Source organism: Phalacrocorax carbo, chromosome 2, assembly GCF_963921805.1.
Source record: "Phalacrocorax carbo chromosome 2, bPhaCar2.1, whole genome shotgun sequence".
In the NCBI taxonomy this organism is placed as follows: Eukaryota; Metazoa; Chordata; class Aves; order Suliformes; family Phalacrocoracidae; genus Phalacrocorax; species Phalacrocorax carbo.
The window spans coordinates 149613272-149636052 of NC_087514.1; the positions used below are offsets into that span (position 1 = coordinate 149613272).

At 41.4% G+C, this 22781-nt stretch overlaps 1 protein-coding gene across 2 annotated transcripts in view; it reads left to right on the forward strand.

The window, feature by feature from the left end:
* APBB1IP (amyloid beta precursor protein binding family B member 1 interacting protein) overlaps positions 1-22781 on the forward strand; it is a 70988-nt gene that overhangs the window by 39712 nt on the left and 8495 nt on the right. For both annotated transcript variants that reach the window (XM_064444856.1, XM_064444855.1), the window contains exons 8-10: positions 4701-4775; positions 7716-7859; positions 11342-11452. In XM_064444856.1, the coding sequence (XP_064300926.1) occupies positions 4701-4775; positions 7716-7859; positions 11342-11452 (330 nt within the window). The remainder of the gene's footprint in view (positions 1-4700; positions 4776-7715; positions 7860-11341; positions 11453-22781) is intronic.

Sequence of the window (22781 nt, forward strand, 5' to 3'; positions counted from 1 at the left end):
ATTAAGTGCTTTGCTGTTAGCTGCATCCTAGTTTATGTCTTTCAACTGTTCCATATTCCCCCCCTCTTTGATGATAAAGACCGTCGTCCTCAAGGCTTGAAGAGTCAGCTGTAGTGATTTCTTCAAACATTACAAAATCAAGTAAACAGTTGAAAATAAGTTTTTTGAGGCTTCAAAGTACTTTGCTGTTACCTTCATTTATTTATTTACTTTTGAGATCTTCAGAGCAATTATAGGTATCTTCTGATGTTTTTAACATGCATTTTTTTAGGGGAGACATCATGATACGGGTTGCAGATATGACCGCGTTCTTTTTTATTTTCCTACACAAACTGTGCTGCATTCAGTACGCAGTTGCAATGGGCTGAAATGGAATGTGAGCTGGCCAGTTCTTGCCTTGCTGCTGGTGCAGTTTGGATGAGCATAAACAGGCAGCTAACCGCACAAAGAAGATAGTCATGAGTATGGAACAGCTGCCTTGGTTGGTGCATGATCTGCACGGTTGTGGACCTTGCAGATCTTCTGGAAAAACAGTTTCAATAGCTTGAAAGCAAAAATACAACCTAAGCGGAAGGGGAAGCAGAGGGAGGATGCTGCCTTGAACACCTGTTTTTTTGCTATGCACTGACAAGTAGCTGCTGCATTCCAGCTTAGATGAGGCTGTGTATGAAAAAAGATGAAGGGTATGTGAGAGGTGCTGTTTCACTTAGGAAATTCTTTTTTTACAAATATAGAGGGAGGGAACACCAATTAGAGAGTTTGGCAGTGCAGTAGTTAAAGCTACTGTTTCTACCATGATCCAGGTTTGGTTTGCTTACGTGCCACCAGAGATGTTCTTTGAAACTATTGAAAACACCTTCTGTCTTCCACTGTTTGAGGATTATACAGTGGAGAGAGATGCAGCCTGAATTTTCTTACCTGTCTTTCCACACAAAAGGAGGTGGCTGTATCCCTAAGTGGAAAGGTTGTATGCATAGACTTAGTGGTACTTTGCAGTATAAAGGACAAAATTAACTTAAGATAGCTATATAATCTTTACAGGATTTTCTTTTGTGCATATGGAATTTCCAGCTAATGTAAGGCCATAGACGGGTCATCAGCTAGTTTTGCCACTGTCCTGCATAAGCACAGGACAAAATGCTGGCGTTACGTCTCTTAAGGATGTCATGCCTGGCTAGCAGTACATATCAAAACTGCAGTTGTAGCTCTGCATTAGTCTGAGTCAGGCAGAATGGCATGGGAGATCAACTGGCTTTGTGTCAGCTTCAGCTGGTCTGGGGTGTGTAGGCACAGGGAATAATTCAGCAAAAATGCTCAACTGCTCATCTCTACAGCAAATAACCCAAACCATGCAAACAAAGCAAACCCAATGACAAAGTGTGCCAGCATGCTTTGTTGTTTGTTTTTTTTTTTGTTAAAATAACCCTTTATATATGCTTTCTTATGTTATTAGCCCAAGCGGATGAATCTGTCCTGTTAAGTAGGCTCAGCTCTCTATCAGGAGAAAGACACTGGCTTTTGAACGTAAGAAATAGTTAATTCTCAAATCTGTAGACAGATGCAGAGGGCTGCCCTGTAGCCGCATCTTGTCCCATTGATGACCTGACATCCCAAACCAAATATGCGTTTCCCAGTGGTGTCCTCAGACAGGAAAGCTTGTCTTTTATCATGACCTTTGACTACTGGACTTGGAATGACCTCTTGTGGACACATGTGGTTTGCCTCCAATAGGATGAATGCTGATCAAAAATAGGAGACCACACAGTGATAAAACAAGTACAGTGTACAGTCTGCTCCCCAGGTTTTTAGCCATTGACAAATAATAAGTACCATGTACTTCCAGATTTCAGGGCAGAGTCATAAACGAGGTATCAGCAATAAATTAAATGTGTGTTGACAGGTGAAAGATGACAGTGTATAGCTATGTAATGTTGGTTTAGGTGACAGAGCCCTGCTTCCCTAATGAAAAAGCTGCGTTGTTAGAGATCCAGCATGGACATCATTACAAACTTTCTGTCTTTACCATTGATTATGTCAGTACAAGGTGGCCTGTGTTTCTGCTAAATAAATGCCAGATGCCTGAATGTGAATCAGTTAATCAGTTGTAATCAGAGGAGCTTTGTTTTCTTATTATCAGTGCACTGAAGGCTGACTGAGCCGGATGAATACTGTCCCAACCAGTAGTAAAGCTGATGAGACAGTGATGAGGTGTACTTACCTTGATAGACCTTCATTGTGTATTTTTGGGGTTGTACTATGTCTTTATAAGGATCTGTAGAAGAAGAAGGCTTAAAGCTTGCATGTCCCTCTACTTTCTAAATCTATCCCCAAGTCTGGAGGCCAAACCCAGCCTAACGGTGCCCTCTGAGGTTTCTCTTCATACTTTCATCAATGCAAAAGTGCATGTGCCAACATCAAACCAGCAGTGCTGGGATAGTGCTCCCTGTCAAGAAAAGCTGTGGCACATGTACAGAGAACTTGGCTACAGCTGCTCAGAACAGCATCTTTTTTTCCAGTGGGATGAGTGGAGTATTATCACTCAGTCAGACCTATGGTTTTGGACTGCATAGGCAGGCATCGCTGTATGGGTTATACTGAGAACAGACTTCTAAGCAGGTTTTGTTTTGAGCTGGTTTGGGTTTTTCCCCGCTATGAATACTGTCTTCAGATGTAGTCATGAAGCTGTGGTCCTTAGTGTTTGCTTATGTTCATCCATGGACTAAAAATGTGCTCAGGCAGTCTGGAGCCAGCTATGTGCTGCTGCATAACCTAGGGAAGAAGACTGCTGTATTTCTAAGCATAACTGTCTATTGTATTGAATGTTAAAGTTTCTTTTCTTATGTTCATACCACAGACTTGGCATCAGCATAGGCCAAATTGCAGGTGGCTGTGTTTCTGATGTCCCCTGTCTGATTTAATGTGAACTTTTAAGAAAGCAGTTTTTAAAGAACTGTTTTTGAGATCATCCACACGTCTTCCTCTTCCTCTTCTGGTGCCCCTACAAAAACCATCTGCTGTGAGGCTTGCGTTCTGGCAGACAGCTGTTCACAGCACTGCTTGAAAAAGAAGATGTGGTTGTGTGGAAGAGCAGGGTTCACTTCGGGTAAACCTTGTTGCTGTAGACATGGTACGCTGGCAGGGCAGATTTGCTGCTTGTTTCTTTCTTATGCTGTAGCAATAGCATGTTCCTTCATTTACAAACTTCTCATTTGTCTTTTGGTAACGGTTGCATTTGTGTTGCAGTTTAGTTGTGGAGTTCTAGGCACGTGAATATATTGCCATGTTCTCATAGCCTTGAGACGTGAAAAAATGGGGAGAGATGAAAAGTCAGATAAACTCTTAGTTTTCTTCCTACAGAATTGCCGAAGAATTACAGAATTAGGAGTAATTTTTAAGTAGATAGCTTTCAAAATTTATTGGGTTTTTACGTGTTTTTTTTTATATTTCCTAGACAATGGTGTTTGTTTTATGCCCTTTGTTTTGCAAACTTAGCTTTTTGACCAATTATAGGGAAATCAGTAAGACTATCACATGCATCAGGTATTTTCCAAACCCAAGCTCCTCTTCTATATGTGCTTTTATTTAGAAAATGATAAAACAAGAGAACTTTGAGTGTTATCATTCTGGTCTCTGGCCCATGGTGCATGGCATAGCTCCTTGAACTACCTGCTTCCTTCAGGCCCAGCTGCCTCACTGTCAGCAGGCAGCTGGGCTCTGCTATCTGGCTGTGCTTCCTGTTGAGCAAACCCACCGTGCACACTCCTGAGCTACCTTCCCACTGCCTGCATTTGCACATATATCCAAGTGCTGTCCTTTTGTCCATCTGTACAATGCAGATGGATGCAAAATTGGTTTTGCTGTTTAACAGTGGGTGAATTTACTTTTCCTGGTACCTGTGTGTATGAGGTGCTGTGGTTCTTTGTTTGCAGGGCAGAAAGGCACTGGGTCCTCTGAGGGCAGCTGCAGCTTTACAACCCTCTGCCACAGAAGCAGAAGGTCATGTCAAAGTGTAGGCTTTTGTTTCAGTAGGCTGGAGCACATGTGTCAAGATATCATGGTGATAATTTCTTCTGACTTCTTCTAGATTTTTTAATAACTTCTCCATTGCATAAAAATACTTTGCAGAGCATGAGCAGGGGTTTAAAAGTAGAAAGTAGTAACTTTGGATAATGGCTTTGGCATATAAGCACTTACGTTAAAAATTAAGAGCTGAGTTATATCCAGAGTGCCAGATATGAAGCGTGCAAATTACCAAAGTGAGTTGTTAGGAAAAATGCTTCCTAGCGTTTTGATACTGCATTGCATTCATCATATATCAGCATGCAATAGAGTGTTATGTCCTCTACTGCCTGTAATAGTATATGAAGTGGTGAAAACTAGAATGATAAAATCAAATCTATTGATCCAGAAAAAAACAGCCAAACACATAAGCAAGTTTTTTAAAATTTTGCAAGGCTGTATATAAATTAATTTTTTATTACTTTTGAATTATATTCAAAGTAAAGAATTAAAACTCATGAGCAGGCAGCTGTGATTAAAGCCTTCTGTAAGAAGAGTCCATAAGCATCTGCCTCTAGCATCTGCTGGCTTGGGTTCTCAAAATTGAAAGACTGAGTAACTATTGAATGGGTTTGTAGCGATCTAGTTACTTATATTGCTGTCTTTATAATGAACATCAATTTCTTTTGTGTCTTAATCAGAATTTCTACCTGGCAAACAAAGGGAAGAATGAAAGCAAAGAAATGAATGATAAAAACAAAGAGGCTTTACTGGAGGTAAGCCAACTTTCTAGGCTGATGATGCAAACGTCACCAAAACTCTGCTCTGCAATAAGAGTGTTTAGTTCTTTGTGGGCAAATGAGTAACAACAGGAAATTCTGTGATGGTTGGTGTCTTTGTGTCTAAGGTTTAATATGTGGATTTTCCTCTGCATCTGCTGCTCACTATTAAAAATGCAGATTATATCCCCTATCAGAGAAATTAAACGACAGAGAATTATTGTGTTGTTATAGAACCCAATGCCATGAAATATTTTAACTTAGGTTTCTATGAAGAGTAATGCTGTGATAACATTAAAAGCAGTTATACAAATATGAATAACAGAAGCAGCTGTGCCACACCCTTAGGCCAGCCCTTGCGACTTACTGTTTGATCAGTAGCAAACAATTATCGTTTGGGTTAGAAATAGATGTACTTCTCACTACCTCAAATTATTAGCTGTACTACAAAAGAAGATCACAGAATCACAGAATCACAGAATGGTAGGGGTTGGAAGGGACCTCTGGAGATCATCTTGTCCAACCCCTCTGCTTGAGCAGGCATACCTAGAGCAGGGGGCACAGGAATGCATCCAGGCGGGTTTTGGATATTTCCAGTGAAAGAGACTCCACAACCTCCCTGGGCAGCCTGTTCCACTGCTCTGGCACCCTCACAGTAAAAAAGTTTCTTCTTATGTTTAGGTGGAACTTCCTGTCTTCCAACTTGTGCCCATTGCCCCTTGTCCTGTTGTTGGGCACTACTGAAAAGAGTCCAGTCCTATCGTCCTGACACCCACCCTTTAGATATTTATAGGTATTGATGAAATCCCCCCTCAGTCTTCTCTTGTCCAGGCTGAACAAACCCAAGTCTCTCAGCCTTTCCCCATAAGGCAGATGCTCTAGTCCCCATACCATCTTGGTAGCTCTCTGCTGGACTTGCTCAAGCAGTTCCATGTTCTTCTTAAACTAGGGGGCCCAGAACTGGACACAGCACTCCAAATGTGGCCCCACTAGGGCAGAGTAGAGGGGGAGGATAACCTCCCTCAGCCTGCTGGCCACACTCCTTTGAATGCATCCCAGAATACCATTGGCCTTCTTGGCCACAAGGGCACAGTGCTGGCTCAGGCTCAGCTTGCTGTCCACCAGCACTCCCAGGTCCTTCTCAGCAGAGCTGCTTTCCAGCAGGTCACCCCCAGCCTGTACTGGTGCCTGGGGTTGTTCCTCCCCAGGTGCAGGACCTTGCACTTGCTTTTGTTTAATTTCATCAGGTTCCCCTCGGCCCAGCTCTCCAGCCTGTGCAGGTCTCGTTGGATGGCAGCACAGCCTTCTGGTGTATCAGCCACTCCTCCCAGCTTGGTATCATCAGCGAACTTGCTGAGGTTACACTCTATCCCATCATCCAGGTCATTGATGAATATGTTGAACAGGACTGGACCCAGCACAGACCCCTGGGTGTCACCACTAGTGACAGGCCTCCATCCAGACTCTGCTCCATTGATCACGACCACTGATCAAGATCCTTCACGCTTTTCCGTAAAGTCTGTGCCATGGTTTAGCCCCAGTCAGCAACTAAGCACCATGCATGGGAAAGAGAACTGGAAGGGCAAAAGCAAGAAAAATTGTGGTTTGAGATAAGAACAGTTTAATAATTAGAATAGTAATAATAGTAATAATGGTAATGATAAAAATAATTATTATGTTACTACTAAGAATGATAATAATATAATGAAAAGGAAAATAAGGAGAGAGAAATGAAACCCAGGCGAAGAGGAAAAAGACACAAGTGATGCAACCGCTCACCATCTGCCGACTGACACTGCCTGTCCCCAAGCCACGATCGCTGCTTCTGCTGGCCAGCTCCCCCCAGTTAATATACTGGGCATGGTGTCATATGATATGGAATATCCCTTTGGTCAGTTTGGATCAGCTGTCTGGGTTGTGCCCCTTCCCCTCCCAGCTTCTTGTGCACCCGGCAGAGCATGGGAAGCTGGAGAAGCTGGAGAAGTCCTTGACTAGTACAAGCACTACCCAGCAACAACTAAAACATCTGTGTGTTATCAACATTATTTTCATACTAAGTCCAAAACACAGCACTCTGCCAGCTGCAGTGAAGAAGATTAACTCTATCCCAGCTAAAACCATGACAGTCTGTTTAGCCTATTGCCTTTCCTGCTCAAGTTTTACTTCAGTTGTATGAGAGAGAAAAATCCAGAACTGTATGAAAGAGATTATCACAGTTCTCCTGGCAAGGATTTTGACTTTGGTGAAAGTTAACAAAGGAAATGCTGCTCTCAGGTGACTGAGAGTTCCCATTTCAAAATTAGTGCATCTTATGAAGGCACCAGATGTCAATCAGCAGAAGTCCTGGTAAATTCTGGATGAAAACATTAAGTGATAAGTGTGTTGGCATTAAAAATTACCTGACGATAAGTTCTTCAAGCAAACAATGAAGTATATTTGTTCAAACAGTGTTTTAAATGCTAGCATGTATTCCAAAGTGAAAGCAGAGATGGAGGGGAATTTTTTTCTTAAGCTGTTTTTAGAACTTTAAGCAGTCTCCAAAGACTCCCTCTACAGAAATATTTCTCTGCAGAACCTATAGGTACAGCAAGAGAGAAAAACCAACAGCAGCAGTACCAACCATTCTGTTTTATTGCCTTCACTGAGCACATCTAGTTAAAAACTTTTGGAGGTTTTTGCTTAAGCCTTTAGAGAATGGAGGTCTTGCGAGCCACCTTTTCCAGTGTGAGCACCCAACTTGCACAGCTGAGTTACCACATTAGCTTGGAAAAGTTTCCTTTGTCTAAGGTGTTCATCTCCCTGGTAACTGCATTCCTCATGTTCATATGTTCACTGTCACTGGAAACGTCTGTCTTTTTCAAGGGAACATTTTTCTGCTATTTGTTAATAAGGTTGTGCTTAAATCAGTGTATTTCGTGTATTATTCTTGTTGCACAGGAAAGCTTCTGTGGGACATCTGTCATTGTGCCAGAGCTTGAAGGGGCCCTTTATTTAAAAGAAGATGGAAAGAAATCCTGGAAGAGGCGTTATTTTCTTCTACGAGCTTCTGGAATTTATTATGTACCCAAAGGAAAAACCAAGGTCAGGAAGCCAAATAATCCTTTTAGCAATAAAACAATTCATGGAGGTGAAAGTGAAGAACTCCCAAGGTGACATTTTAAGAGCACTGTCTGGTGCATCTCAGAGGGTTGGGGTTTTTTTGGTTTAACTTTGACTATACCACTTGTGCAAATATTAGAATGTAGTCACTGAATCCTGTCACGTTTCTCTCCTTTTGATTTCTATGGATACATAAAAGCATTAATGAAATAGCACTCCTTCGGAAGTCAGTAGGGGAAAGAAAAATAGCACAGCAGCCTTCAGCTGGTTATGCTGCCAAACGCTTCACTGTTATATGGGTTCCCTGTGGTGGAATATTTAAAAAGTTCTCAAGTAAACTAATTTCTTATCACGGAAAAGGTGGAATTTTACTTTCTTTGATACTGACTTTCTGCACCAGCAACCAGCATGCAGAAATGCTATGCATTTTTTCCTACAGTGATCATTACCTAGAGAATGCATTGTGCCTTTTAAGGCTTTTTAAGGCTGCACTTTGTGTAGAAAGAAGTGAGACGGAAGCATCTGCCTGACCGAATCAAATGCACTGACATTTAGTATTGCAAAATATTTAAAGAGTCTGAATTGCCAGCACTGGAGAAGCAAAGGGGTCCTGGACATGTTGCAGATAAGGGCAGCTGGCTTCTCATTTCCACAGTGACAAGGTAGAATGATGGCTTCTGGGACTGGTGGATTATTTTTTTTCATTGAGAAAACCACTTCTGTTACCACTTACAGCTCTGCTAATGCTTCATAGTAGAAAATTCTGGTGCTGCTGCTGGAGCTTCACTTACGATTTGTGCTGTGAAACTTAACTGTTCTGCTATTCCCTGAGTAAATTAAAAAGGAAAAAAAATTGATAGCTTGTAAAGGAATGCTGTGCTACTGCTCCACTGACCTGTGTTTATAATCAAATCTCAGTGAAACACAGACCTAGATTACCTTGCTGCTTTCACAGCAATTTATTTTGACTTCACCCAACCCTGAGATAACGGCTTTTAGTTCTCAAATGATGTTGCACCCACATGACGTCCTATCAATTAGGAACTAAAATGATATTTGGAAGGCACTTAAGGTGGAAAGAATATAAGAATAGTCAAATGAAAAGTCCATCTTTGACATTTCCTTGTAGGCTGTCTCCAGTGAATGGCCAGTAGCACAGTGCCAAAGCAGGGCAAGCATATACTGATAGTTACCCAGCCTTTTCTCATCATCCAGTGATACCTGTTTCAGTGACTTTCCATCATAGTGCAAATGAAGAAAGTGTTGGGTTTTTTATTCCAGGTGATAGACTGCAAACAGGCTCAGGGTAGAGCCATGTGGTCGCCTTGTTACAGCTGTTTTAGTTTAACACTTTATTGCCTGTTAGTCATTACAGACTGTATACCGCCCGGCCTATAACTGAACCACTTTAAGGAACTCTGTGTGTGCTTCAAACTCAATATATTACCGACTCAGCCACTCACAGAGACTGAGGACCTTGAATCTAGTTCTTTAGGAGACAGTCACAACTCTTTAAAATGGTACCACAGTCAACTGTTTGCTCCTGCTTCTGTAACAGCCTTCAGCAAAAGGATGCATATGTCCATGCCTCAACCATTGCAGAGAAACTCAAGTCTCTTAGCTCAAATCTGTGTTTAATGGTGATTTAAGTTAGTTACTGAACTCTGTATTGGAACAGCTGAGGCTCAGGTACACATGTCTTTTGTGGAGACAGTAATCTCTGGTAGACGAGCAGGGTGCAGTGAGGGTGCTAAACATCTTAAAACACCGCAGCAGAGTTCAGTAGAGCTCTTCAGTCAAAGCTGTTAAATTATGAGAGTTCATCCATGTTAGGGTGGTATGAAGACAGCACATGTGTCTTGCTGCAGTCATTCAGTTGTGTGTAGAGGGATCTTTCACTGAGGTACAGAAACAAACAGTTGGCGGACAATAATATCTTCAGCTGCTGCAGCTGTTTTGAAATTCGTCACGTAATCATGTTCTCACTTGTTATAAAAAAGCAAAGAAGTCTGGTGTACCTTTGACACTTCATGTTGGCTCTAAAATGTATTGCAAACTTGAAAATACAGGGACATGATCAGGTAATTTTACACACGTGCATTTGTTGTTTTTTCTTGTTTGGGTTTTTTTTAGTTAACAAGCCAGGCACCAGTCAGCACTGCTGTCTTAATTTCTGTCTTCAGCATTACTCTACTTATACCCCATTCAAAAACATGCTGTTAATGGACAGGGTCACAAAACAACAGAATCATAACTGCAGATAAAATTTTTCAATTTGTTTTGTTAATTATGTTGCTTTGTCATATTAACATTGTAGAAATACTAGTAGTAAGTGCCTTTGTCCCTTGCATAAAAATTTGTTCCTGACTTAGAAGAAAATAAAAAGTACATACATATTGGTTTTAATTGCCATTACCTGGTTCGTAAAGGAAAGGAACAACTAATTATACTGCATGGATTTGAGCATGTTTAGGAACTTACAGTGTTCGAAAGTCCTAGGTCCACGCAGTCAATGACAAAATACCTGACATCAGCTTCAGGGAAGACATGTTAGAGACAGAAGCCCTACCTACATACAGTATGGAGTGTTTCCTCTCCTCACAAATCTTACTTGCAAACTTGATTTGTAAATAAACCCAACTCAAGGGCTCATTGTAATGAAAGTGTCAGTAAGGAGGAGAACAGCATAGAAGAACTATCATACGGGGAAACATAACCCTATTCTTAGGGGTAGAGAGGGTTTGTGGCTTGTTATTTTCTTTTTTCTTTTTTTGATGATTTCCTGATTTCTCAGTTTAGCCAACAGTGACCATGTGACATGGCCATTTTTTCATTTCCACTCAAAGGATTGCAAAAGTACTGCTTTGTATATGGAATTCTGCACTGAGAAGTGTGCCTGCAACAGAAACCTTGTTACTTTAGCAACATATTTTGAACAAGCAAATATTGGGATAAACAGAAAAGGAATGATGCCAGGAAATTTGAGAAAATTCAAAGCAAAACAGATGGAATGTGTGCTTATTTCCAGTGAGAGTTTGTTTGATACATATACCAGAGAAAAACAAGCTCCCAAAGCAGTTTAGAACCCCAAACCTTCTTTCTCCACTCAGATGGGTGTGGTTGCAAGGCCTATATCTATTTTACAAAAGCTATTTCTTACTACGGTGTTCTGTTTGGTCTTATTAGCCATAAGCCAAAATCTCTACACAAAGCAATAAAGGACAGCAAAACCAGAACAACATCAAAATGTTGCACTGTGTTATATATTATTCCTAATATGCACTGACCCTCTTTCAGTTGTTAGTTTAAGAATGCACACACTTAAAATTCATTTTTCTTCAGCCAACTTGATGACAGTTAATAAAAAGCATTGGCATTCATGCACTTGAAAGAAGTCCTGTTAATGAGTTTCACATCAAAATTCGATTTGTTCTAACAATGATGTGCTTGGTTTTCATTTGTAGACATCACGGGATCTGGCATGCTTCATTCAGTTTGAGAATATGAATGTTTATTATGGTTCTCAACACAAAGTGAAATATAAGGCACCTACAGATCACTGCTTTGTCTTAAAGGTAATGTACAAGAAAAATAAGTTCTGCAAATGTCATACAGCTTCTTTCATATGTAAAAATGTTTAATTTTGAAGCTCCAGGGATGCTGATGAGATAGAATACCCCCTGCAAAATCACATCTAGGTTCTTTGCTTCATTGTTGATCAGCAACATACCTTTAGAACCTTAATGATTTATGTCTACACTGCATCAATAAAGTTGTCTTCAAAACAAGGCTGGACATGCTTTCAGTGACTGACTGTTTAGGTGACTGGACACATGTGGGCAAACGGCACCCGAGGCAGATGTATGATGAGAAGGCTGGCAGTCCCTAATGTTGATGTTACGAGCACTGTGGACTATACACTAAAAAGTATGTCCCCTTTTTATCTGCAGTGTAGTCATACATGTTGAGTGGTTTGTTGAACTGAGATGCAGAATCTTGCAGGAATAGACATCTCAGATGGCATATTTTGTTGCACAGCTGTTTGTGGCAGGAGGGCAAAAGACATTGTTCCCCCACTCATGGAGATCAGTGCTTACAGTTGAAGTATCCCATTGCTGCCTCTCCAGGTAATAGCACTTGCTGCAAATAGGTTAGGAATTCTGCATTCTTCCCAGAAAAGGAAGAGAAGCCCATGCTTTTCACATAGTTCAGAGAGCAGAAATGAAGCTTTGAGGTTGCAGTAATTAGGTTTTGCTTGCTATCTATCAATACAGATTTCAGAATACAGTGTGATTACTGTGTACAAGGCAGAATATAATCTTGTTGCTGCTTCTCTATTTAAAGGCCTGCAGTGCAAACAAGCTGTTAGAAAACACAGTATCTTGCCATCTCAGGAAAAAAGTATGGGAAGCATTTGCATCAGAGATCACTTACAATACCGTATTTCTGGCTGTGGCTGCACACTTAGAGCACTTTTTCATTCAGTTTCAAAATGTCTGCTAGCCTACTTTACACACAGCCAAGCAGAAGTGGTTTATAGACCCAGGCTTATTTTCTGAAGCAGATGTATCTAATTAACACAGATGAGCAGTTTTAATACTATAGTTCTCTGCAAAATACAAAAAACACTTAATCCTTTTTTGTAAAATGAGTGAGCCTTCTGCATTTAACAGGCAAGCGTTATTTCTGAAAAATGCAGCTTCTAATGAAAAAAAAGGAAAAGGGACCCTGATTTAAAAAATATGGGGAAATTGATTTTCTAAACAGATGACTAGTCAAAGAAGTATCTGACTAATGTAATATTAGTTATTTACATTCTGTTCAGATTATAATAAAAGCATGATTTTTGAAGTGTATGTAGCAATGTGTTTAACTGTTCACAATTATTAGGAAAACTTTCTGTACTTACTACGATCTTTTCTGAAAAGAGGTATGCTATAAATAAGAACTTACACCAAAAAAAAAAAGTCAAAATTTGACTAAAATACTTGCTTTATTGGATGTGTGATGTTAGCACTGTACCCTCAACGTGAAATGTGAAGAACAAGACCAAAAGCCCACTAGGGAAAGCTTTATGTGTAATAGGCTTAAAAATGTATGAAAGCTATTTAGCAAAACTGTTTGCTCTGATGCTCCTAAAATGCGTTTGCGGTATAGTAGAGTAAACATCATATTAATAAGATCATTATATCCCAGCAACACTACTTAGTGATTAATAGATTATGTTACAGTGATTGTTCTTCATTTTCATTCCCACAAATCAGCATTTGGTAGGTTCCCGACCAGCTCAGTTTCAGACTTGGCTTCTTTTAACAGCTGGCTCTTGTGGTGGCTGGAGTTGGTAAGGAAGTATGGGCAAGCATTGATATCTTCAAGTCTTCTGATGTTTCAGAAGTGAAAGCCTCCCACTTAGGGTGGCTTTCTGAGGGTGATGGAAAGTTTAGTATTTATTATAATTTCTGTACATTGATTTGAATTCTGTATATACCTTTTTGAAGGCATGCAGCTGAGATGAATTCTGTTGTATCCTCTTACCTTTGCAGGCTGGATCTGAGGATGTAATACATCTTGAAATCTGTGGGCTGAGGGAAAGAGCAGAGTTAGATGTTGGTCTCTCTGTTTGGATGCTTGGTGACACAAAAGTGTGTGGACAGGAATACAGAGCCATTTATTACGCTTAGTTACATTTTGTTCCTGTCTGGTTTTTTTATGGAAGTCTCCCAGAAGAAAATCTCTCTCTTGCTGGGAGACGCTTGTTCTGAGATGTTGAGAGAAAACGAACCATCATCCTTGAGATATTTCTCATCCTGCCATATTTTGAGAATAAAGTCCTCAAGATGAAATGACAGTACTTTTGCAGACAGGTGCAGTGAGCAGAAGGTAATAGATTAAACAAGTAAACATTTGTCTGTATTATACTGGTAACCTAGTAATTTTGAAGGAATTTGGATGTCCAGCTCAGTCCAAGCCAGATGGAAATTTCTCCACAGCCAAGGCTGTATTGCTGTGTCTTCACAGCTCTTCCATCCCTTGAGTGTGTCTCGGGACAATGAACTTTGCGGAGGTTCTCTTCCAGTTACTTGTTTGTGTTGGCTACAGGAGAAGATTATCTGTCTTTAAAGCAAATGGGGGAAAGTAATTGGAAGAGTAGCAGCCATAGCCAGTGTTAGCTGTTCACTGAGGATGACTTTAAATCAAGGAGGGTTTTCACATTTTGGAAAATAGGTTAGTCTGCAGCCCTTATTAGTTCCAGCAAGCTGTAACGCCACTTGGAAAGTTTTTGAATAATAGCATACCACTACATTTTTTAAAAGAATTGTTGCTTTCTGAGGACCCCCTTAGGAACAGCTGTCTCAAAACAGTGAGCAGTTGTCAGCCGAGTTACTTGCTCTACTGTGTTTCAAACTTAACCGAAGAAACTGCCCAGCTCAGAGGCAGGAGACCAGCTTGTACTTTATAGTGCAGGAGAAATGGAACTCTTATCGTGACTTAGCAGCTTCGGCAGTATCTTGCTTCTGTGCTAGGTGGAGAATCCTGATGAGTTGAAAACCAGACGTAATTTCCCAGCTTTGCACATTGAGTTGTATTTATTTCTGACTGGTTAAGCTAATTGGCATCCTTCCTTCAAGAACCTTCAAGAACTGAACTGAACGATGTGGTTTCTATGAGTTGTGCCAAAACAAATTACTAAAGGCCCTGTGTGCACGAAATTAGAGATTATCCCAATACAATGTTCTTTTGCTTTGTCTTCTTCCTTCAAGAACAGGGGAAATGCCCTTTTTTCATCCAAATGGAAGCAAATGGCCTGTTAGGTGGGCTGATTTGGAGTTGAATATGGCCTCATGCTTAAAGGAAGCTTCCCTTCTTCTAGTCCCTATTTGAATGCTGAGTCTTCTAAACAAATAACTAGGCTAAAAACAGTAACATTCGTACCTGCTTTCAAAGGTCCTGTCTCATATTAGCAGAGAGAAAAGATAGAACGCTTCTTTTTGCCTCCCCTCAGCCTTGGTCATCTTTAAGGAGGGAGGAGCCCTCAAGAGGTATTATGAGTAGAGCATTCCTGCCATTTTTGTGTCTATGTGCCAGGCGTAACCAAGAACTTATGGGAAGGAGGCACCCTATAACTAATGTTAATCACAAGCCTGGCAACTTGATTTTAGCTAGAACAATGAGATTTCTCAGGTTGTCTGACACTGCCCTGAACTATATGGGCTTTTGCGTCTCCATGACATTTTTCTGAATGTTCCTTCACTTTTGATCATGCACATCATGGGCAGGTTGTTTTCACAGTTAGTCAGAAGATGGGATAGGTTTTGCAGCCTGTGATGTTGGAGTTGCACCAGACTAGCTATTTTAAACTAGCTCAAATAAAAATGTTGTCAGCTGTGGATCCATCCTGTAGGATGTCCCTCTTACAGCTAGAGAAGCATGATGTGCTTCTTGCCTATCATTTCTTCCTATTACATCAGCACCCCCTTGGATATACTGTAGCTCAGATCAAAAATGAGAAGTGTTTTGCTTATTTGCTAACCATCAAGACACTGAGGAGATAATGGGGAAAAGGGTGGTGTGCCAGAGGCAGTTCAAACGCACATCACAGTGTCTACCAGCAAAAGAGAGAATACTTTGCTGAGCTTACACAGGAGTTTTCTTTCAGGATGATTCAGGACACCACTGCAGTAACTGAACAAAGCAGCTGCTTCCTCCATCAGCTCCTGTCAGGCAGCAGAAAGCCCAGCTGGGACCAACTGAAAAGAGCACGGTTGGCTGGTTGGTGTTAGACAGCACGGTCACCTTTGGTTCTGGCTTGCTGCACAGGAACACCTAATGTGGCTGGGTCCTGAGGATGAGAGTGCAGCATGGCACAGGGGCTCTGATGCAGTTGGCTTTCAGGAATCCTTAGGCTTTGGGACAACTATAAATCTTGAAGAACTGTTTTGTTTCCCGGTAGCTACTTGGTCTGTGCTGAGCTATAACCTTCTTAAATTGAATTGTTCTATACCAGTGCTAAACAAGCTTTCCTCCCTCATTTGAAAAACGAAAAGCAAGACAAAGAACACTCAACATATTAAAAATAGAGTCTCTGAATAAAATAAATACTTTTGGGGCATCTGCTTTTGTAAACATGCAGAGTCTTCCTACTTTCTATTCAGCCTAAATGTAATGCTTACAAAAATGTAAAGATCCCACCCTTCACCTTGACATCAGGTAAAATCTTTTCGTAATACAGTCCTCCATATGCAGAAAGGAGAAAAGGAAAGGACAGCCAAGTATGAAAGACGACCCTCACTCAAACCTGCAACTGTCAAGGTCAGATCTGCCCCTCTGTTCCAAGCAGAGGAGGCGGGAGAGGGTAGGAGCACAGCTCCCCCTGCCACCCTGGGGAGAGTGCGGGCCACTCCTGGGAGAGGAACAGCAAGGGAACAAAAATCTCTCTCCTTCACAGAAAAAATAGTGTCATACACAGCAAGTGAGCAAGTTGAAGTGGTTTGGTTCCTCACAGTCACCTTTGCATTTACAAATGTGAATTTTTATGCATACATTCCCTGTAGATCTTCTGTTTCACCGTTTACTACATTACATGGGGAATTGTGGAAATGGATGAGACCTTTTGTGATTTATTTCATATTCTAAAGCTGAAAGCCCTCAAAACCAAGAGATTCCACTGTGGAGGAAGGGATCTGTTCATCGTGCTAGCAACAGCATCCATTCCACTGAGCAGAAATTGTGAACATGATGCTTTTTGTGCATAAGAGTGTGTGTGCGTGCGCACGCGTGTGCTAGTCCAAGAGCTGGTTTTGTCACACCATGTTGAAAAATCTTTCAAAGCAGACAAATAGCAAGGTAATCTATATGCAAATTTCCTGTTTTAGTCAGTCTGATGTGCCTGTGACAAAGAGTGGATTTAATTATAGTTTATTGGTGCTGGTTGTGCTTGAGTAATCTGGAGGTAATGGTGCATAATGCTGAATTAATCTAGGATAAAAAAAATGGTTTCCTGGGGATAAACTGAGACAAAGGCAAATCATCCTGTATTTCCACAGCTGGGTACATTTTCCTGTGCAGTCTAAACAGCTAAGTTTTCCTGGTGTCATTTGGAAACTACGTTTTGGTTTTTTTTAAATTTCTAATGATCCAAACAATTTCAGGACTAAATTTTCAAGAAGAATAGCTTCTGTTTGCAACAGTGGCATCATTCTAGCAGGTAATTTGGTATTGAGTCGCTCTGCTCCTGATTCCCTCCTCCCTCACACCCAGTATGCTCTGGCGCAGACTGAGTCATATACATAATGCGTTCAACACAAGACAGTTAAGAAGGTAGAAGGTGGGAATTAGCAGTGTTTGAGATAGGAAATGGTACAATAAATAAGTAGAACAAATGGCTAATGCAGGAAATGAGGATAGAAAAGAGGAGGTTTTCTATTTCTTTATGTAAAAGATTTGAAAATGGTTGTGGTAGCATGAATGCTTCAGATAAATATTTCAGAGTAAAATTCACTGCTAGATAAACTGAAAAAGCAAAAGCAGAAATACTCCTTATTAGAGAACACTTTCAGATATGTGGGATTGCAGTCATAGTACATGCACACAGTTGTTCAAGATTAATGCATAAACCATGGGGAGAATAAGGACAGAATGGACAGAGAAATAGAATATAATAAATGTGGAAATTATTATTTACTGCATAAGGAAGTTCTCTCTGATGATGATGGCTATTACATATATTTTTAATGACCTAAAAATTTTGCCTCAGTCATTAGAGAAATGTAGGTCAAAAGAATAATTTCCTTATAATAGGACAGTTACTGTTTTATCTGTACAGTTCACACGTCTTCCTTCAGTTCCCATTTCTTTAGGTTTTCAATGTGTTCTTTTTTTTTTCCTTAGGCAGAGTTTACTTTATATCTGAAAACGTAATCTGTGCACAAATATTTTTTTAAATCTCTCCAGAAAATAAGCTCTTTATATCTAAGTGCTTCTGTGTTCTTTATCTTTAGACAGTTGATACTTGTAGAGGAGACAGTGGGTCAGAGGGGAACGCTAGATTCTGTTCCAAACCTTTTCAGTGCTTTTCTCGGTGGAACACAGCACATCCTTTTGCAGTCTGACATTTGAGATGCTCAGGCCTTAATAAGTAACTGGACAGGTGTCCAACTCTTCCAAAAATCAGGCCTGATGATGCTACTAATTCATCATCATTATTAAGAGTTTTGACATAGAGAAAAAAAGTTCACTGTAGTCAAATTACGTTGCATTTCAATATACTGTATTATTTTCAAAGCACTGTTCCATGGGATTTTTTTTTCTGTGAGAAAAATTCTGGAATCCCTGTCTACTTGCATATTACCACTTTTCATTCCAACTATGAATTCTGGGGTGGTTGCTTTTTAAACAGTTGTCTTTCATAATTCATTTTGGTGCTGCATGTTTGAGGCAAAGGTGATAAACATTTCCAGAGGAGATGTTTTCGCTTTTCTGTCAGACGATTTTAATGACCTTTCCAGGACACGGTATGCGCCATGTTAAAAAAATAATTTATCTGTCTCTATGTGTGAGATATGTAAGCTGTGGCATACTGAGGTTAGAGTTACTTTGCCTAAAAATATAGTATTCTTACATGACTGTCCTGACTGATATTGTTATGACCTCTGTTAGCCTCATAGAGAGGTTATTGCAGGGACTATGAATCTAGTTTAGCACTACGCACTTGCAGAGTAACTACAGCTCCTTTATGTCTGTGTGCTGTACCAAGTAACTATCCTGAGACGCAGGAGCTGTGAAAGGAGGAAATCGGTTCACATGGATCTTCACACCAAGTCATCATTTCCAGGGACTTTCAGCTGTCCAGATCCTTCTCTGAATTGATTGTCCAGAGTCAGCATTTCTACATACTATCTGGTAGATTTTGCATGTGTCCTGAAATTTTTAGTGGAGAGTCAACCTTGTAAAGGTCACTGTTGACAGCAGAGACTTCTGCCATTTGTACTGCCAAAGTAATTTTACTATGGTACAGTTCTTCCCAAGTGAGCAAGCTGCTGGGGTGGGGGTGTGACAGTTCTTGGGTGAAACATATCGCCCTATCCAAAGTAGCATGTTTCATGCATCTGGAGACCACAGGAAGCCAAATACCTCCATCTGAGCCACTTTCTAATAATCTTTTACAGGTATAAACCTCCAGTATTAAGCTTGGTGCTGCTGGTGTTTGGTCCTGTGGACTGGCCTTGCACACAGCTGCAGTAGGCAGCCTCTGCACTGGCAGCATGCAACAGTCCTCCTTAGACCTGATCCAGAGCCCAGGAAAGGTGATGAGGATATTTCCAGTCAACCTCAGTGGGCTATGGGTCCAGTACAAAGTTATGTTTTATGTGTCATTGATAAACTAAAGAGAGCCAGTGCTGCTGCTTCTTGGAAAGTGAGAGACAGTACAGTTCTTAGCTGTTACAAAGCAAAGATACAGACTCCCTGCACGGCTTTGAGGTGTTTAACCTTCCTTATGAGAGCTGGGTGTTCAGCAGCTTGCTAGTTTGGACCTTAATTGACAGAATATACTTGTGACTCTGCATTTAATCATGGTTGCTGATTGGAGTAATTTAATCAAGGAGCTGATTGGGGTAATTTGGAATAGGCCCCACTGGTGAATGTCAGTAGTTAAGATGGATTGCCTAGTGGAGACAATACCTAGTAAAAGATAAGGTAAAGAGTAGGCAGTAAATAACTCCCGTGCTGTCTGGCACGAGACAGTAGCCTTGCCCACTGATAGTTCCCTCTCAGCTTCTCAGGATGGTGAGAACGACAGCCTCAAAATATTCATAGACAGGGTAAGCAGTGAGATGAGGAAGCTTGCTAATGATGTTGCATTATTCAGATTATTGAGGAAAGGGCAGACTGAGGAATTCCGGAAGGGCCTTGTGAGGCTGAGGTTCTGGACAATAGAATCATAACTAACGTACAGTCTAGGTATACACACAGTAATGTGCAGAGGGACAAAAGCAATCAGACCTTCACCTGTGAAATTACTAACTTTGAGCTGACCTATACCATTCAGGAGCAAGATGCTGATACGGCGTATAACTTGACGAAAGCTTTGTTTCAGTGCTCAGTAGTGGTCAGATACATAAGTCAAGCATTAGGAATGATTAGGAAAGACATAGATGATAAAACAGCAAACGTTGCCATGCCATGGCACAAGTCTATGGTTTCCCCTCAGTTTCCCCTGGGCAGTTCTGGTCCTCTCATCTCAAAGGTGATATAATAAACTTGGAAAAGGATCAAGGAGGAGCAACAAGGATAAACAAAGGTAAGGAATTACTTTGACTTGAGGAACGACTGCAGACACTAGAAGCCTGTAGGCTGGAGAAGAGTCAACTTGCCAGGAGTATGATGCAGATCTCTGGGCTCAGGAGTGGCATGGAGAGGTGTGGATAGGGATCAGCCATTCAATGTATATTCTAAAGCAAAGACAGTTGCCCAAAGCTAGAAGCAGTCAGGTTCAGAGCAAAAGCTGGTGGTTGTTCATAGAGTGTGTAGCAGACCTGGGGAAATTGTTGCTAAAAGATGTTGTGGATGCCAGAACACTCTCTGGGTTCAATAAAAAGCTGAAGAAGTACCTGGAGGAGAAATCAGTTGAAGAACCTAAATACAGAGAAGCCCCATCTGGCTCAGAAAATCCCCTGACCTGAAAATAGTTGCAGGCAGGAACTACTGTTAGTTTTCTGAGTACAGAGAAGGAAGTATCACAAATGCTTGTCTTGTTCTTTCTCTTCCCTCAGTATCCATTTGTGGCCACTGTCAAAAGTCCAGAAAATGGGTTCTGGGACCTTTGATCTGACACAGTACGGGTGCTCTTGTGAAACTGGTATTTCTGTAGGGTGCTGCAGAGGAGAGATCTGCAGCAGCCCCTCTGAGGTCTCCTGCAGCAGATCCTTGTGGCAGAGCTGGGTCTATGAGCAGCATTTCCAGATGTTTGCATGAATTATCTGTTAAATTATAGAAGTCTATTTTTTTTCTTGGAATAAAAAACTGTTAATAGGTGTGGTGTTTGAAAATGGGGGGAGATGTGTAGACGCATTGGACTTCGTTGTCATGAAAAAGGAGGAGAAAAAAAAAAATCCATGCTTTTTTTCATTGTTGAAAGCTTTGGGTGCCATCTGCTGGGTTCAGTAGGTCCTTACACACTGGAGCAAAATTGCTAGTTGCTGGTTTAAAAGTGCTTGAAGAATTGAGTTTACTCAGGGTTGCAGTGTATTTGTTTGAACTTCTTACTTCTTTTGGCTTGTTGGTGATAATGTAACCCAGGTCTATGGGATTGACTCTGCCACATGGTACAAGTGCCTGCTTATAGTTCACTTTTAAAGATACCATTCAGACTGAATTCTCTAATGGTTTTCACTGTGTTTGGTCACATAATGGAGAAATGGTGGAAGGAAATAAGGATTGAAAAGGCATTGTGTCCTGGCCACAGGACTGCTATTGCAGTAGCAGAGCCCCCTCTGAGCAGCATTCAGGCTGCCTGAGGCTGCTGGAGACGGGGACGGGCAGGTGCTGGGGAGCTGGAGAAGGCTGTTTGTCCGGGGGCCTTGGTTACTACCTGTGTTTGATACGTGGCACAGGTGTATAGCAGCAAGATACAGCCTTGCATGTTGAACTATGTGCAGGGGCGGTGTGTGAGTGTACCAGGTGCGTGAGGTACAGGTCCATGGGACAGGCATGGTGCCTGCTCTGCAGTTAAGGTACCTGGTGACAGTGAGCTGGCATCTCTGGGCTTGCAATGTGAGGTGTCCCTAACTCTCACCTTGGGAGTGCCCAAGAGCAAGAAAATAGAATAAGGTAGCCGTGGGCCCTTCCTGAGGGCTGAAGCGGACTTTGCATATTGATCATTCAGGGGAGATGGCCAGCGATGTGTTTGCAGAAGAATGGTGAACTGCATGGCCTGTGTGAGCAGCTGAGCTCGAATTAACAGGGAGCTGTAACACAGTTACCCACAGCATTGCCTTGGGACACATTTGTCCTTGTGAGACCCCTCAAGAGTAATATCCCTTTGTTTTTTTCTTCCTCACAGTTACCTCTCTGGTGCGTTCACTCTCACTCTGTAATTGAATAATACAGCACTTTGGCAGCAATACTGGCTTGCATGGTCCATCCTCTCATCCATCCCTTGCTACTTGTTCTCTCCCCAAGCCACAGTGCCCCTTATCCCCATGCTGTGTTTGAGGCCCTGCTGTGTACTGCTGGGTTTTAAAAGAATAAACCAAAACTACAGCATGATGAAATGGGTTATATTTAACCCAGACCAGTTCCTTTTTCTTTTCAATCTCAATGTGGCCTTATAAACAGTTGGGTCAGCACAAGCAAGAGAAGCCTGGTGTCCACAGCGCTGAGGGGGTAGCAGGGACACATGGATGAGGAGCAAGACCTCTGTATTCAGCTCTGCTTTTGAACCCCTGGATCACCCAGCTGTGGCCAGGGTTTGGCCTCCGTGCCAGGATGTCCCAGCCATGAGCAGGCATCTGTGAGGAGACATCTGGCACCTACCTCAGCCCTGGGCTGGAGGGCTGCTCACAGCACTCTCTGCTGCCAGGGATCCTGCTGAGTTCCCCTCACCCAGCGCTGCTTTGTTTTGGGGGCTTAATGATATGTATAAAACCAGGGTCCTTGCTACTAGGTGGAGTTATGCTTTGAACTTGCAGCTGCACAGGCTGAATGGAGAGTGGTTTGACAACAGTGAATCCTTGGAGCATATTTGGCTGCTCTTTTGTGTGTTCATAATATTTCCCTAACTGTGCACCTATAATTTATAAGAATATAAATAGAAATGAACACATAAATCAGGGATAATGAAGCCTTTACTTTGGTTTCATTCTTTTCCTTGTGTATCAAGAGATGGCAGTATATTATTCCATCCAA